Source organism: Diabrotica undecimpunctata, chromosome 2 (genome assembly GCF_040954645.1).
Source record: "Diabrotica undecimpunctata isolate CICGRU chromosome 2, icDiaUnde3, whole genome shotgun sequence".
Taxonomy (NCBI): Eukaryota; Metazoa; Arthropoda; class Insecta; order Coleoptera; family Chrysomelidae; genus Diabrotica; species Diabrotica undecimpunctata.
This window is the reverse complement of record NC_092804.1, coordinates 33,236,235-33,254,818: the sequence shown is the minus strand read 5'-3', so window position 1 is coordinate 33,254,818 and position 18,584 is coordinate 33,236,235. Positions and strand designations below refer to the sequence as shown.

Below are 18,584 nucleotides of genomic sequence, written 5' to 3'. Positions count from 1 at the left end.
AATGAGATAGGGAAACCCAGAACATCCATCCCTTCCTATCCGCGTGCAAATCTTTAAGCTTGAAGTGAGTTTCATCCAAGATATGAGTGTATTATTCGGTGAGTTCGTCGCTGACAGAGGTCAGCAATTTGGTAGGGAGATGCGAACGTTTAATTTTGGAGTACCTATCTGACGAATATATTCACGAAAGACGAGCACAGAGGTTTTACGATTTTTTTGGCTTGGATGTTTTGTCACAAATAATTTTTAGGAATTAACTACTGCTCAAGGACTTTTATATACGGCTGATAGGTTCATTAGTTCGATTTGATACATGATGTTACATAAAGTTAAACACAATATGCTTTTTATGGAATTAAGCCACAATTGTTGTGTAAAAACCTTTTTTGAAAACGATTTCCGGAGTAGAAATCAAAAGGTTAAATATTAGTTAATTAAAAATGTGATTTTCATTACAATCACAACCAATAATTGTGGCTTAATCCCATAAAAAACATAATATTTGACGTAAGCATGCCACAAGAATTCAGATCCTTGCATGATGTTTCCTAGTGCTCCAGTTAGTATTTCGGTATCCAGAACATAAGTATTACATTCACCGTTTAAAGAAAAAGACAATTTATCAGAAGACTGATGAGAACTCAGTAAAATATCCTTAAATTTAATTATACAATTCTGATTTAAAAAAATAACATTAATTGCGTGTAGTATTGCTACTGTCATCTATAAATTTGAATTAAAACTAATAATTATCCCCCAAGAAATCTACTTTCTCGTTCAAATCCGAACGAGTGAAATAGAAACACTTTTTACAGATTATGGCAGACATGCGCAATCGCTTTTCACCTCCTACTATTCCAACCATATGGATAACTTGAACAGTTATTTTGACAGTTGTCAAAAATTAGAGTCAAATAATGTTTATTATCGTGTGAAAATAATTTAATTTAAGTAAAATATGGCCGCTGCTAGTAGTGAAAATTCGCCAACAACGCCGAATGATTCATTTAATATACAAAGAAACAATATTGAATCCAGATCACCTTCAATTTCATCTGTAAATAATTTTCTATGGACAAGTATGCTGGTTTCCAAACCAGGAAAGAAGAAAGGAAAAAAATCAAAAGGTACCAATATATTTCGATATATTTATATGAAAATACTAAATCCCTTAATTTTTAAGTAATAATTTTATGTCGAAATCAATATATAATTAGGCAGAACTCGATATGTAATTAATTATTACATATTTGTTTATAACTACTTTATCTGGTAGTATGAGTTGTTATCTTTGTTTACATTTTAAAGTTAATCTGACTAATTTTTGTTAGTTATTTATAAATATTTTGTCTGTGAAATAATTTTTATATCTATTAAAACCATATTTAAGCTTTTTATATTATGGTAAATAATTCATAAATATAATTAATTTATTCTGCTCTACATTGCTTTAAGATGAATATTAATTATTTATTGACTTATTAGAGTCCTCTGCATATCTTAATTTTATCAATTATAGACATTGCAAACATTTAGAATATAATGGGTTTTGAAACTTGTTTGAGGATCCTATTGTAGACTCATTTGTGACTGATATTGCTGATATGCTCAACATTACCAACTAAAACCAATTTACTATATCAAATCTATACCTAGTAATCTGTTGATTATATATACAATGCTTAGATGACTTTTTATGTGATATATTCATCATATTAAATGAACATTGTTTATTTAGTTGAAATGACTAGTATTTCAATAATAACATAATAAGCTGAAAATATTACAAGCACCATTTATGTATTTAATAACTACATAGATCAACTTGTCACAATTTACTATACATAACTATGGAATATAACAGGGATAATGGAATATAAGATGTGATAAATATTTTATGCCTGTATTCAAGAGGAAGATCATTATGGTATGCAAATGACTCTATAAACTGCAAAAGGAAATAAAATAGTGCTAAAAGAAGTTATTCAAGATACCAAATACTTAAGAAGTCTATGCAAATTATCAAATATATTTCAAGCCACAATTTATGTGAAACATAGCTAGACAATATTCATGGCAACCATTCAAATTAGAGCCGATTTTTTTCTATAAGAATGTATTGACATGCATGTATTACAGCTGACAGACCCATGATTGGTGTGTTGCCATAGAATGTTTTGTAAATATTTGATACAATCATCAAAGTTCAGTGCTTTATTAAATTTAAAGTGTATTTTAAAAGCAAATCACAACAGTATAGTTTAAATAATCTGACTTGTGGAGTTTGCTAATGTATCAAACAAAATAAAAACACATATCATAATTACAGAGTGTATTTTACCAAAAATCTTTTGAATGTAATAAAAATACAAAAGAATTAAATAATGTAATTCTGAAATCTTGAATTGAGACACTGAATTCATTTAGATCTTCTTAATTGTGGATGTTCAGGTATAGGAGGCTAGTGTGGTGAATTGATAAGAGCAATACATTCTTCAGCAGCATGTTCAATAATGGATAATGAACACCATAAAAAATTACAGTGAATTCTGAATTCCTTGATTATTAATCTGCATCTTTTACCAAAAGCATTTGTACTTTTGATGCTGTTTAGCATCAACTTGTTACATTTATATCTTGTCACACTTTAGATACAGAGTGGCGTGGCCCTCATTGTCACATCTAATCAAAAAAAAAAAAAATTTGCTTTTTGAGATTTCTGCTTTGTCTCATATAATACGATTGAAATGGACTATCTTTATTTAATGGCAGTCATGATCTTAAATGAAAATATTAGAAACAGAAAGACAGTTTTGGATATAGTCTAGAACAGAGGGTGAAGGTGATTTGATTGGTATTACTGATACCAGTAAAACAATTGCCAGGAAAGCTTGATGAAGAAGAATAAGAAGGGAGTATTTAGCTGAAGATGATTAAAACTACAATTCTATTGTTAGTTCATCTTGTTCCTACATGTTTTCTGATGTCATCTGTTGATCTTTTCTATGGTCTCCCTCTTCCACATTTGTTTTCCCATGATCTCCAGTGAATTATTTATCTGTTCCAAATCTTTCTGTCTGATGTTGTGGTCCGCAATTTACCATTTAAGTGTAGTTATTGTTTCTATGGCATCTTTTAATTCAGTTCTGCCCCTCTTCTTGTCTTTACGTTTTATGGGGAGCATCTGCCTTTCTATGGCTCTGTTTTAGCTATTTTTTTTCATGTTTTCTTTCGCCAGCGTCAGTGCTTTGCTTCGTATATAAGTACTGGTAGAATACATTGGTCAAATATTTTAGTTTTGTGATATTATGGGTATTTTTCGTTTTTCAAGATATAGCTCATCTTTGGATATAGCATATATACCAACTCAGCATATTAGTCTTATTCAGCATTTTATTTCAGGCTATCTTTAGACTCTATTTCTCCAAAATTGTTTACTTTTGCAGTAGAAGATATATTCAAGTTTAATTGGGTTACAACATGTAATTAAAGTCGATGGCACATTTTTAAATCATCTAAAATTTGCTGATGATATAGTACTCCTAAGCAATAATAGAGAGGAACATGTTAAATGCTACATGCTAAAAGAACTTAAACAGGAATCAAAATAGGTTTAAAAATAAATTTAAATAATACAAAAGTGATGACAAATCAAAATATCAGAATAGGCTTAGATGAAAGTGTCGAAGAGTATATATACCTAGATCACACGATCAAACTAGGCAAACAGAAATGCCAGAGATTACTAGAAGAATCCAAATGACTTCGAATCTAAATCTTTCTACTGGACAGCAGTATAAAGACTCAATGTTGTGTTGAAAAACAAAAAGATACCAATAAATCTAAAGAAAAGGATATTCAACAGTTGTATCCTACCAGGTATGACCTATGGAATGGAAACCATGATACTTACAGAGTTATCAGTGAATAAATTAAAAACAACACAGAAGGTTATGGAACAAGCTATGTTAGGAGTTTCTCTGAGAGAAGATGGAAGAAGAAGGTGGAAGATGTAATTTTAAGAATTGCACAAGTGAAATAGACCTGTATAGGACAAGTGGCACGACAAGACAACAAAAGATGGACTAGAAACATTGTACATTGGAGTCCACAGGAACACAGGCCTAATAGAGGAAGACAGAAGAAACCGTGGTTAGACGACATCAAACCAAAAGTGGGGAGAAACTGGCATTAAATAGTATGAAACAGAGAAGAGGGAGAACTCATGAAGAGACCTTTGTCCTGGAGTGGATGCAAACAGGCTGAAGAAGAATGCAAGGTAATATTTCCAAGGTAGAGTCCTATTAGCTTCCTACGAGCCAACGGACTAAACGAATACCGCTAGGATGCTAGTCCCTACCGGTCATAAGAGAGTCATACGAGGCGACCAATGGGATGGATTGAAAGATAGTAAGCCGTCATTTGATATGTCGGGATCGCAGCAACGAGCATAGGGCGCGATCTAGTACCTACGTCCCGTGCGTACGAACAGTATCGTGGCCGTCGTTTGAGGTGTCGTTAGTCAGCATAGGGACTACTAGAAGCAAGGCGAGTCCAAAGTCGCACTGGTCAACAAGTTGTGTTTCTAGTATCCGAGACGAGCTCATGTGGGACCACTCTGCTTTCAGTTCACTTAACCTCTTTAGGGGGTTTTGCAAGTCCAATACGATCGATCCCAGACCGAACGTGCGCTTGTAAGACCTAACTGCAGTGGAGACGAGTGGTAGACGAGTAGGCTCCTTGGCGGTGACCTGTCAAATGTGCTTGGTGTTCCGTTATTTCACCTGCGTGCACTTGTTCGCCCTCACATGGATCACAGGCAGGTATACATATAGCAACACACGGACTGGTGTTTTGCTAGAATAGGATAGATTTCCCTTCGAATGCTGGTCATACCCTTTATGCACCTTGCTCTACCTAACGGGGCTTATTGGGTCGTCAGTGTTAGGGGGTCACCGGACTTCACCCTCTGGGGGAATCTTTATTATCCCTTTGTATTGACACGGATTCCTTGATGGGTATGGGGTCCAGGTTTTTTTGGGTTCCCTGAGCTTCGAATCCCGCCAGCTGTGCACATGCGCCCTGTCAGTGATCTGCGCCGAGATTAGTAGTGTTTAAGAGTCATAGTGTTCCGGAAAATGCAAAAAGTGGTGATACCAACCAATTAAAAGTACTAGAGTCGATCTTATCCGTCTCGTAATTTGGGACATTTTGAACTTTGTGCTCTGTGAGGGGAGGCTAACCAGACCCCCCTGGTGCGGTCGTAACTATAACTCTCTTATATATTTGCACTTTGTCTATTGTAACTCATGATGCTATAAATTGCCGCTTTTGATTATTATGCATTGAAGTTGACCAAAAGTGTTTAAAAATCTCAGTATGATTTTCCTCTATATTTATTTATTTATCGTATGGCACTTGACACATTTACATTTAAATTGACATATATTTTGTATAAAATATAATACATATAATATAATATAGTCTGTCGACTCTGGAGTCGCCATTAGGAAATCATCTGACCTGCCATGGTAGGATCTTGTGACACACCGTTCTGTGATGTGACAGATGGTTTGTGGTTGTTTAGTTGGAGTGTTTACTCCATTTGTGCATCATGTAACCGCATCTGCCGTGTTGGGTTCTGTTTCGGTTCAGCATGGTCCATTTGTTGCATGGTAAGTCAAAGCCTTGTGGTTTTTGTGTGATGCAGGGTAAGCTGCTATTTTGTTGTTTTATCCATTCTCGAATCCAAGTAGTCGTTAAGTTGAACTCATTTTCCACAGCAGTCTGTGCTGTTTTTAATGGCGGTCGTCTGGAGCGTAGACGGTTACCGTTGGCAGCATCTATATCTTGATGGATTGGCAGGATCTCGTAACTAAGTGTCTTTCTGTACTCACTAGTGAGGGAGTGTATGCGCCGTAGCTTGAGTGGTGGAATGTGGCTCAGTACTGGGAGCCATTGCGTAGGAGTGGATTTGATATCGCCAGCAATCATTCTGATTGTATTGTTCAATTGGGCATCTACTTTGTGTATATGTGGACTGTTAAGCCATACTTAAGAGCAGTATTCCGCAGTTGCGAAGACAAGGCCCAGGGCAGATGGTCGCAAGGTAGAAGCCGATGCTCCCCATGTTGTGCCGCACAGCTTCTGGATGATGTTGTTTCTGGATCTAAGTTTTTCCGCTGTTTTTGACAGATGTTACTTAAAAGATAGGGCTCTGTCAAGAGTCAAGGTACTTTGGTGTTTTATTGTAGGCGAGTGTTGTGTTTTCCAATTGAATGTTAAGTGTTCTTCCTGCAAGCTGGTTATTTAGGTGGAAACAGGAAACCTCTGTTTTGGTAGCGTTTGGTTGGAGCCTCCATTTACGGAAGTACTATCCCACTATGTGTAAGTCCCCCGTGAGGATTTCTTCTGTTTCTTTAAATGACTTACACCTTATTGCAAGGACCCAATCATCGGCGTAACCAAAATTCCTTGGTCTGGTTTCTGGTATATCAGCGATGTACAAGCTAAAGAGAAGAGGAGCTAGGACAGATCCCTGAGGCAGTCTATTCTTCAGTTTTCTTGGGGTGCTGATGTTGGTTCCCATGACTAATTGAATCTTTCGGTCGGCTAGCATGCTGTTGATTATTCGAGGTGGATTTACAGGAGATTGTACGGAGAAGCTTGTATATCATGTCTTCTCTCTAGACTGTAGCGCAATTTTAAGTTTTCTCTGGAACCCTGCCCCACTAAAGTCTGTAGTTCTTAACGTTGTTATCATTTGGTTTCCCTGGTTTTAATATGGCAATGGCCCTCTAGTGTTTGAGTTCCTGTGGTATGCTACCGGTCTTCATAATGTCTGTGAAAAAGTGGGCCATCTATGCTCTCGCATATTTGCCGCTGTAAATTAAGAATTCGGGATGAATATTGTCAAAACCTGGGGCTTTACCTAGCTCTACATCCTTGAGAGCTATAGCGACTTCTTCGCAAGTGAAAGGGCGGGACTATTCGGTTTCTGTAGATTGGAATTTTAAAGTTTTGAGCTCTCGTTTTACCTTGATTGTGTGTTTTAGTTGTGAGGCAATAGTGTTTGGGTTAATTGTTGTTTTGTTCCTTATTATGGGAGTTCCGCTTCCTAATTTTCTTAGTAAGTAGTGTCTTCCCTACTTGATGTTTGAAAATTAAGACTTAAAATTAATGAATTGCACATTTTAGTTTAAAAGTTTCTTACATTTTCGTTTTAATGTTTTTCTTGAACAACTTTCTTATTTTATGATAAAAATCCTTAACCTGCTACTCGTTTTTGTTTTCTTACATTATGTTTCCATTTATTTTTTCTAAATATTTCTATTTGCTTCCTCATAAAATAAGTAAAATTGGTTGTCAGATATTTTTGTTGATTTTCCAATTACGGCAAAATGTATATGGCGAAACGGCAAAAATTTATATTCGGTGCTTATATTTTCCTTTATTTATTTTTTAATCATGTAGAAACATTGTAGGAGCGTTTGGATCAAAAGGGATATATCTCCATTTCTTCAGTGGATGTCATTTCTAAAAACTTCTTTGTTGACTAACACTTGAGTCGTATTTTGCCTGTTGCTTTGTATTAGTTTCTTAAGCACTAGCAATGCTGACACTTCGTTTCCCAACAAGTTGATTGCTTCAGAGCCATCTGTCACCAGTTTATGTATTTCACAAAGCTAAATTATATACACATTTTTCACATGACGGAATACATCGATTATACACTCTATCTGTTCATGTTTTATGCCCTTTGCATTTATCCCTAACTCTTTAAATAAAATATAGACATTTCTTCGTAATTACTATCTCTTGATTTATCCCTTTATGTACTATGTATAGTACTATGTACTATGTGCACGGAAACAGATCTCTACAAACATTGGCTAACTTTTGACATAACTATAAAAAAGTCTCAGAAAAATTACTAATTTTACTAAATTGCTTACAGAAATAATTCATAATTAAAAAAATCTTCTCTAAAACTCCCGTAGATGGCTCTGTGTCTCGAGAAATCGATTCCGTTCGCGGAGTCTCATCGTCTCGCAGCTCTACCCCGAAAATCAATACCTTACATTTCGAATTCGCTACGTAGCGAGTGCGATGTTCTTAGCATGTTTTCTTCCGGAAAAGTTATTTTGATGTAAAAAAAGTCAAAAGCAATTACGATGAAAGTCCAAGAACTGCCAGCCGAGGCAGGCCCCAATGGCATGGAGCAGGAGATGGCTGGGGCGCAGGATACGATATATTTGTGTAATTTCCGAGTATCAGTGGACGGCGAATGGTTGTGTCTGAAAGAACTGCAGGATGTCGAATTCAACATGCAGGAGTCTATAACAAAGGCCTTGTCAACTCCTTCTCCAGAGATTCCAGTGCATCCGTTTGGTATGATGGTTTTATCTTAAATATAACACATAAATAGATAAGAAAATCGTCATTTTTGTTATTCATTGTTGCATTAGAATGAATAAACCGTGTACCTAATCATTTAGTGATAATAAGTTTCTTAATAGAACATGTAAATTAGTAAACAATGTACTGATTTAAAATATGTGTACATGTTTTACAACTGTTTCCATATTTAGTTGGTCTATTTTGACCAGTTCAGAACTCAGATTCTAGAATATATTTAAATTAATAATGCACTTTTAATTTATAGTAACGACATTGGTCCTACGTTATCATGTACGATCAGTATGTACAAAAAGTAAGCTTTTAGATATACATCATTACTTGGTCGTTTTCCTGGTTTGATATTATTATAATTAGTTCTGTCAGATTGTCACATGTTTACAAGGTTCTGTAATCTGATTTTTAAAACTCGATGTAAACTAGTTATATGTAATTAAATTGATTGTTTTTATCTATCCTATTAGGCCAGCAAAGAAAAAAGAAAGCTGAAAATATCTTAACAAGTTTTTGAAGTATTTAAGAGGTATATGAGGGATAGCTGGTGACAAATCCTTGAAGACGTACAGCTGATTTTGCTTTGTTTTTTTTAAACGATCATAAAAAGTGAAAAAATCATTTTTTGTCTATAAAACGTTTCTTGTGACAATTAATGAGTTATTGAAGTGTGCTAAATCTCAGCTAGCTTGACCAAATAGTTTTTAAGTTATTTAACTTGTTTATCTCGAAGAGAGATTATTTAAACAACTGTACTTGTCCAAATAGTGACTCTAAAGGTATTTAGCAGATCGCAATTGATACTTTGAGGCTTCAATTTTATGATTAAAAAAATTTCAACATTTTATCAAATTGATACTAAAAAAACCGTTTGAAAAAGGATGTTCTTTAACTTTAACCAAGTACACTTGGATCGTGTCAACCAGCCTTAAGTTAAAGATTTGATAGTTGGGTGTTTTTTGTAAAGGTGTTAAAAATTTTGAAGTTCTAAATTATTGTTAAAGCCATGTATTTTCAAGAAATTTTTAAAATGTTCACATTGTACATTTTATTCGGTGCGAACCACACGATATATAACGGTTATGTACATATTAATTAAATTTGTTTTTGTGAGACGACGAATAATAATGGCATGCAGTTCTATAAATTTTTATTATCTCAATTTGGATTAACACAGAATAAATAGGAATGATTTATTACCAACAGCAATTGGAAAATATCTAAAAATAAATTCACATGAAGTAAAACAAATGTTGTTTTAACATGAAATATTTCTTAGTTTTTTCGATTTCTAAGATGTCAAATCTTCTTAATTGGTCTTACAAACGCGATTATTCCATACAATTATAATTTGTGGAATTACTAAAGGTTGCGATATCAAGCATTTTGGTTGCCAAAAATATAATGAGTACAATATTAAAAAATATATTATAATAATCTGCCTTTATACCGCTGGCTTTGGGATTGTAGCAGGCTAGTCTGCTATATCTTGGGCCAACGGTATACAAGGAAGATAACAGAACCAGTGCTACCCTTCAACCGCCTATTATTACTCCAGATTTTACCTAAGGTACTCTTATTCAGACTGAGTCGACCTGATTCAGATATTTTAAAAACATCTAGATGTTTTCGCCGGCTATTCCGCACACAAAAAAATAAATTGTACTTGGTTTTATTTCTATAAAAATGTTAAATGGGCTACGCATTCCTGTTTATTTTCTACAACGAGCCATAACAACTATACCGGGCGTCCCAGAATTAATGTAGCATAAGTAACTAGAGAAATCATCACTATCTTTTCATTTATCCCTAGGCGGGGTCGGCTTCCCTAATTACATGCCCCATCCATCTTAACATATGCTCTTTCATTTTGGAATCAATTGGTGCCGCCCCTAGACTTCCCCTAATATACTCATTCTTCATTGTTTTTGTTTGTTATCCATCCATCCATCCATCTAAGAATTCTCATTTCCGCCTCATGCATTCGTTGATCCTCTTTTTAACTAACATTAGCAACTAACAAGCAGCTTATGCTATTGGCTAACAGTCTCACTAACCATTACCTTGTGGTCCTTACATTTACGTATTTCTCTTCTTGTCATGAAGTAATCTACTTGGTAGTGATTTTGTCCACTTTTGTATGTAATAAGTGGATCTTATATCCCTCTCTATTGGATTGGCCCATATGTGCATTGTGATTTTTGTCCCTATTATGACTCTCTTCTGATGGAATACTATTCAGTATGTATCCTAAATGATCGTATAAAGCTTTTTTCTCATTCTTATCCAGACCGGTTTGAGGAGCATGCACACACAACATTCAAAACTTATTTATCTAGTACAAAATTATATTGTCATTATTCTATCACTCGTTCTTACAACTATTTTATCTTTTAGTTACATTACGGTATAAATCTTATCAGCAATAATTATACCAACTCCATTTTTAATGTTACTTTTCCCTGGATATCACAATTTGGATCCTTCACCCAGTTCTGTCGCTCTTTGTTCGTTCCATCTCGTTCCTCGAATACAAGAAAGGGCATAGCCAGATAAGAATATCAAAATTTCCCCAGGGGAAACTTGACCCCTAATGTTGGGGTATTGGATTCACCAAATTTTAGCACAAAATATTGACACAACCTTAAATTTCCATAAAACGTCAAAAATGGTTTTTTTTGCCATAACTAACTTAATTTTTTTACCAAAATAGGTTTTACCAAAATGAGATTGGGAGAGGGGAATTCAAATTGATTTGAGTGTTTGAAAGTTTTAAACGCCTATAAAAAAATATGGATCGCTTGAAAAAAATATATATGATGTACGATCACCAAAACAAGTAAACCATTATTAAATAAGCAAGACTAAAATATACTACACGGTTGTCAATAATAAATATATTTTTTATACCTTAAAATATGTAGTTTTAATAAAAAAATGAAAATGAGAAAAGAATATATTAAAAATAACCATTTCGACAACGAGAAAACGGAAAAAATTGATTTATCAAGAATCTGTACTCTTGAAGAAACCACTCTTGAAGCGACCGTCGATTTTGAATGTTTTTTCCCATCCGAATAGTACTTTTGCTCGAGCTCTTCAAAATAGGCCGAAGTTTCAGCGACGACTTCATCATTTGTTGCGAAACGGCGTCCTCCGAGCCATTTGTTTAGGTTTAGAAACAGGAAAAAATCGCTGGAGGCAAGCTGGGGAATTCGGTGGGTTTTCAACCAATTCATAGCCCAATTCGTGTAATTTTGCAATGGCGACGGCTGATCGGTGAGCCGGTGCATTGTCTTGGTGAAAGAGCACTTTTTGCGTTCCAAACCGGGGCGTTTTCGACGCAATTCGGCATCGAATCGATCCAATAATGCTGCGTAGTTCTCACCATTGATTGTTTTTCCTTTTTCCAAGTAGTCGATGTGGGTGATGCCCTTCGCATCCCAGAAAACACTCGCCATCACTTTGCCGGCCGAATGTGCACTCTTTACCTTCTTCGGCGGCCCTTCGCCGCGTTTGCGCCACTGTTTCGACTGTTCTTTGGTTTCCGGTGTGTAATAATGCACCCAGGTTTCATCAACGGTGATAAATCGGCGAAAAAAATCTTTCGGATCGCGCCGTATCATCGCCAAAAGCGTCTCCGAAGTGGTCACACGTTTTTGCATTTGATCGATTGTCAGAAAACGCGGCACCCATCTCGCGGATAGCTTTTTCATGTCCTAGAGATGGTGAATGATGTTGTGTAGGCCTTCGTAGGAAATGTTTAGGACCTCTATTAACTGGCGAAGTTTAATTCGACGATCTGCCATAATCATGTCATGGACTTTGTTGATCATTTCCGGCGTGGTGACTTCATTTGGCCTCCCGGGACGCTCATCATCAAAAACACTCGTACGACCACGAACAAATTCAGCTTTCCAAAATTTTACTGTTGCTAACGAAGGTGCAACCTCACCATAAACTTCGTCCAGGTCGTCTTTGATTTGCACATTCGTTTTACGCTTTTTGTGGAGGAATTTAATCACTGAACGATACTCGACTTTTTCCATTTCTCCGAAAACACAAAATTTGCTTGCTTTCGACGGCTGTAAAAACCAAACTAATTGTTTTTAAAACTTAAAATTTTGACGGACGTCATGTCATGAATGGCAAATGTCAACACCGAAACCAATTCGGTATCAAGTGGCGCCCTCTATCAAAGGCTAGTTTAATATCAATCTATCCTCGTAAATACCTTATTGTTATAATGAGTTGTTCTTCGGGTGAAATCCCAACCCTTACTGCATATGGCGATAAGTATTCTTTTAATAAAGTTAACAGTTCATCAAAAGATGTTAGACTCATTCGGAAATAGTTAAACAAAAATTGGGGAGTAATTTCTATAGAGTCATAAAATAATCCATGGTCAATCTATCATTAATTAAAGGGTGCATCCATAATCTTCTTTGTCGTCTTTGCCTTGCTCTGAATCTATCGAGTAACGACCAAATACATGCAATACATTTTTTCTAACGTTAGAAAAAAGTGGTATCGTACATATGACAGCGCTAAGCGCCGCGGTTTACCAGAATGTCGACAGCCAGTTCAGTTATAGAAGAGGAGTTAACATGCATTTGGTTGTTATACCGTAGATTCAAAGCAAGGCAAAGACAACAAAGAAGATGGTTGGTGCACCCTTTAATTATTCATAGATTGACCATGTGTTCTTTTGTGACTCTGTACCCCAAATTGAGAAAATACCCTCCAAAGGTTTTTTACTATTTCTGAATGTGTATAGGAATCGTATTAAAAGAATGCTTTTCCCCACGTGAAAATGCAGTAGGTATAAATGGAATTTCTCCAAAAAAAAAACTCGTAGCATTAAATTATTTATTTATATTAACTTGTTGCATAATCAAGTTTCTTTAAACCTCTCTTTTAAGAGGAACTGTTGTGGCATTTGGGCATTTGAGAGTAGTTATTGTACATTAAATATCTATTAATGACTGAAAATTATAAAGAGACTGTTTCACTTTATTCAAGAGGACGACGCGAAAAAGAAAATAAAATTAATTGTAAGAAAACAATTAAGTCTACGTTATGTAATAGTGCAGTGGAACACATATTCTACGAGCGCCACATTTTGACGATGTTGGTTCTAAACGCGCGCTTGCATGTGAACGATACCATTTGTTCCTTGGTACTTGTAACGCGGGGTCTAACGCCTTCATGTGTACAGGGCCTAAGAACAATGGGGCTACCCACTGACTCAACTATCATGGAGCACCGTTCGAGATGGAAGCGGGTTGTGCAGTCAGTCAAGACCAGCCCTGGGTTGCAGTGCTACGAAAAGAAGAAATAGAAGAAGAATCTGTAAAAAAATAAATTTATTAAACTAAAAATTGGTAGAATACAGTAGTTTTTAAGAATGACAAGTAAGAATTTATTATCATATTTGACGATACGATAAAAGATGGCGATGGAAATCTTATCTCGGAGCCATCAACGATCTTAGAAACATGGAAATTATACATAGAAAAATTATTTGCATCTGACAAGACTGATGATCACCTATATGGAGAAGGAGAAACAGGACCTTCAATCCTTAAATCGGAGATAGAAGATGCCATTGCAGCACTAAAAAACAATAAGTCAGCAGGTCCGGACAATGTACCCTGCGAAATATTAAAGATCCTATGTAAATCAGACAAACAGTTCCTTGATAATCTAGTTGACTTTTTAAAAACATATAATATAATAGCGGTAAAATCCCGGAGAACTGGCTGCAGTCAACATTTATTACAATCCCGAAGAAACCAAATGCCCAGATCTGTGATGACTACCGGCTTATAAGCTTGATTAATCATGTCACTAAAGCGTTCACTAAGATCATTCATAGAAGAATATATGATAAATGTGAGTCAAATATTGATAGATCGCAGTTTGGCTTTCGGAAAGCACTTGGAACTAGAGAAGCAATTTTCGCTCTCCAGGTGCTTATACAGCGGTGTAGAGACGTTGGTAAGGACGTGTATTTGTGTTTTGTGGATTTTAGAAAAGCATTTGACAATGTCAATCATGAACAATTGATAGATATTCTGCGAAAGACAGGTATTGACGACAAGGACATTCGAATTGTGGCAAACCTATACTGGGGTCAAACAGCAAGAGCAAAAATTGGCAACGAACTCACTAAAAGTGTGCAGATCAAAAGAGGTGTCCGTCAGGGTTGTATATTATCCCCACTCCTATTCAATATTTATTCCGAAGAAATATTGTATGGAAAATGCAAATGAGGGCATAAAAATAAACGGCGAGTTAAGGAACAATATAAGATATGCCGACGACACGGTGATCCTTGCCAGTACCATAGACGAATTACAGCAGGTAATGGAAAGAGTTTATTCAGTTAGTGAGGAATACGGCCTGAGCCTCAACTTCAAGAAGACAAAGTGGATGCTGATAAGCAGGAAGCAACAGCCTGCTCGACAGTTACGGATAAGTAACATACTAATTGACCATGTAGAATCTTATGTGTACCTTGGCACCAACGTAAATGCAAAATGGGAACAGGCCACAGAAATTAAGGCGAGAATAGAACGAGCTAGAGCAGCATTTAGCAATATGAAAAAGCTCCTCATAAGCAGGGATTTGTCTCTTCCCCTAAAACTACGTGTAGTTAAATGCTACATTTTTCCGATCTTACTGTATGGGGTGGAGGCCTGGACGCTGACGGAGACGCTCACGAGAAAACTAGAAGCATTCGAAATCTGGGTGTACCGACGCATTCTTCGTATGTCCTGGACCGAACATGTCACCAACACAGAGGTAATCCAAAGAATCGGAAAGGAGAAAGAAATCGTGAATACAATTAAACAAAGAAAGCTTGAATATCTAGGCCACATATTGAGACACGATAAGTATCGTCTACTGCAATTGATTGTCCAGGGAAAAATAGACAGTAAGCGAGGGCCAGGCGGGAGAAGACACTCGTGGCTCCAAAATCTGAGGAAGTGGTTCGGGCTCACATCGGTCGAACTATTCAGAAGCGCCGCAAATAAAATCAGAATTGCCATGTTAATAGCCAACGTTCGCAACGGACAGGGCACTTGAAGAAGAAGAAGACGATACTCCTGGAGGGCGGTAGTTAAATAGTCCTAATTGTATGAAACAACACGTATATTTTTTAATCGTTGTATTGTCAACATTTACAAGAAAAATAATAAAACACTCATTATTTTTTAATAAAAATCGTATACTTACCTATCTCGATGTTTAATATTTATGTTTTCGGAATATTTGCATTTAAAATTTGCAATGCAAGTCATATCTGCTACCTCGAAAACAGCGAAGTAAGCTTTAATTACCTCATAAAATACCAGTTGTGATGGAAAAATACGGTTTAATATGCCAATCAAGACAAAGTAAGATCATTACATTTAGTCCATTAAATTTGAAATGGGTTACTGTTTAAAATGCATATTATATGAAGAGCCACGGAAAAGAACGATCAGTCACATTTTGTTCATTCTGTACAAATCGTATTTTAAAGTCGTTTATTTTGGTTTAGGAAAATTAAATACAACATTTTTAATTATCAGTTTATTACTACAGTCTGTCCCAAACCCTTCTTTCAGTGCGTCACTAATTTTGACGTCATATAGGATTTTAAGAATGTCGAGAATTATTGCATGACATTTTAGTTAAATTTGACAGTTGCAGGATCGTAATCTGTCTTTTTCTAATTGAAAATAATTTAATAATTTTAATATTAGTCTTTGTTCTTTCTCGATATATCTCGGCATATTTAAAATATTTTTATTATATAATAAATAAATACAAAATTAAATTTTCACTGTAAAATGTCTGAAAATACTAACCTGGAATGACAATTATCATTTTATCAGATGACATTATGAAAGTACTGTCACGATCGAGACAATCTGCATCAAATTATATTTATGCGCATCATTGATTGGATATCTATTTAGCGTATTCTAAACTCCAACCAATTATACATCCGTAAGTAAAATTAGCTTACGATAAATAATTTTCTAAGTTTTATGTACAATAATCACAGACTCACGTTTTTTTCTGTCACTTTTAGCTTAATGTGTTAGAGAGAATTCGATCAAGTATGACGCAGTGAAAGAAGGGTTTGGGACGAACTATATAAGACCTTTTAATACTCAAATGAAAGGAAACTAATTTGCTAATTATATATGTGCTTGAGATCTTTAAATTTTTAATTAAGGATCTGGACTCCAATCTATTTTGCGCGTTAAATGTCGATTGGTGGATCGTCGACAAATTCCACATCACTACCTTCATTCGTACCGGCATGAGAAACTAGTCTTTGGTAAAAGGAATGCGCTTCAGGGTTTGTCAGGGATTGAGTTAGGTGCAATAAATCATGCAACTTAGCAGTCTTTATGAGCAGATGTTCATTAAACAGCTTCTTCAATGGTTCCAATTTTCTCTTACGTGCCTGATTTTTCGAGGGAACTACCACGGCTGTAAGATATAGGCCAAAATAGTGGTCTTTCGGTCCCACCGGTTTCGGTGTTTATTACCCTTCCAGTTTATTACCTTGAATGGTGATGGTTTACTGCGACTATTCTTTAATACATCTCTCCAGTCGTCCGCTATTTCCGTATAAGATTTAGAATTCACAAGACTTACGTCCTGATCGCATTCTAGGTAAGAGTGTCCACGAATAGGAAACATCATTTTCACTAAGTCGAATCGGTTTAGCTTGTGCACTACGTATAAAAAAGCGAATTACGGTAAAGTTTTTGTTATGACCGCCGCACGAATCACAAAAAATTATTAGATGGCGTATGTTTGAGTCCAAAATATGCAAAAGAAAGTATTCCAACATCGAACAGACATCATCGACACCCTTTCGGGCAACACTTCCATCGTACATATAAAACACTAAAGTTGCATTTGACACAACATAAATATTAAATGATACGAAGTTGAGTTAGCTACGATAGTGAACATCAGATGTTGAGATATTGGGAGTGAGGAGGTTTTTTTTGGTAATCTATCGTTATGACTTCCATTGCCTCGTTTTTTCGTAATTATTTTCTATATATTTTTTTTCAGGGGTAAACTGGTTACTTTTCCGTAAATGGATCGTTTTCTCACGCACTAGTGTCTGCAGTGTTGTTATCAGTGATTTTTTGTTTTCTTCGCCATTTTATCCGTAGTAATTGCAATGTTAGCTTTGAAAGTGTCACAAGAGCTACATGTATTTTTACGTGGGTAGCCGAATGATATATTGAAATCACTCACATATCTCCTGAAATGTAAACTTATTATGTCTGTTTTTATGACCGCCCGGTCCATCTTCTTTAGCATCGCCAAATTAAAGTGAATTTTTCTTTATGGTTTGAACACGGCGATTAGTGATGCCGTGTAAAGACAAAAATGCTTTATAGCAAACAATAGTATCTCGTAACGGGCCACTTACGTTTACCCGAACTCTATAACTATAGGAAGATTGATTAAAACTTGCTTCAGCTTCAGGATTTCGGCTTCTCCGCCTACCAATACTTACAACCGTGACAAGATCTGTTAAATATTTGTTTTGGGCATTGTAGTTCCCTAACTCATTAAAATGAGCAATTAATCGTTGTCTTTCGTTCAAAGGGATAACTTGAAAACAGTTGTAACGAATGCTCTTGCAGTCTTTCCCGACCTCGTGAGTGGTAGCACGTATTTTTTCATTACATCACTCATTTTGCCGGTTCTTCTCCGTTTTTTCTCAGCGCGAAGAACCTGATCGTTATTATCCGTTAGCTTTTATCCGTCCCCTTTATTATCCTCTGTACGGTGATCGTTATTGTACAAACGAAACCATGCTTGGATTCTTTCCACAAAAAGCTTAAATATGGCGCCAATATCTAAATTTCGACAAAAAATGGACTGTGATGGTTCTTTCCCGTGGCTCTTCATATCTGAATCACCTAAAAAATACCAGATATGAAAGAAACATACAGTTTAATAAAAGATCGAGACAATGAAAAGCGATTATATTTAGTTAATTAAATGTTGAAATTTTCAAATAAACGTCAAATCAAAAGCCGATATTTTAAAGTATTCCCGAAAAAATATTAATTTTTAACAAATTTTTCTCTCTCTAGAAATAAAAGGTGATGTGGAAATCAGAGCCTGATAAAATAAGT

At 35.6% G+C, this 18,584-nt stretch overlaps 1 protein-coding gene across 3 annotated transcripts in view; it reads left to right on the top strand.

Moving 5' to 3' along the window:
* Nucleotides 1–864: 864 nt before the first annotated feature.
* LOC140434384 (RUN and FYVE domain-containing protein 2) overlaps nt 865–18,584 on the top strand; it is a 62,797-nt gene continuing 45,077 nt past the window's right edge. Inside the window, exon 1 of one of the 3 annotated variants that reach the window (XM_072522579.1) lies at nt 865–1,127. In XM_072522579.1, the coding sequence (XP_072378680.1) occupies nt 959–1,127 (169 nt within the window). In that variant the 5' untranslated portion in view covers nt 865–958. Of the gene's footprint in view, nt 1,128–8,091; nt 8,392–18,584 lie in introns of those variants that run through there. The other 2 variants (XM_072522580.1, XM_072522578.1) reach the window with 2 other exon arrangements.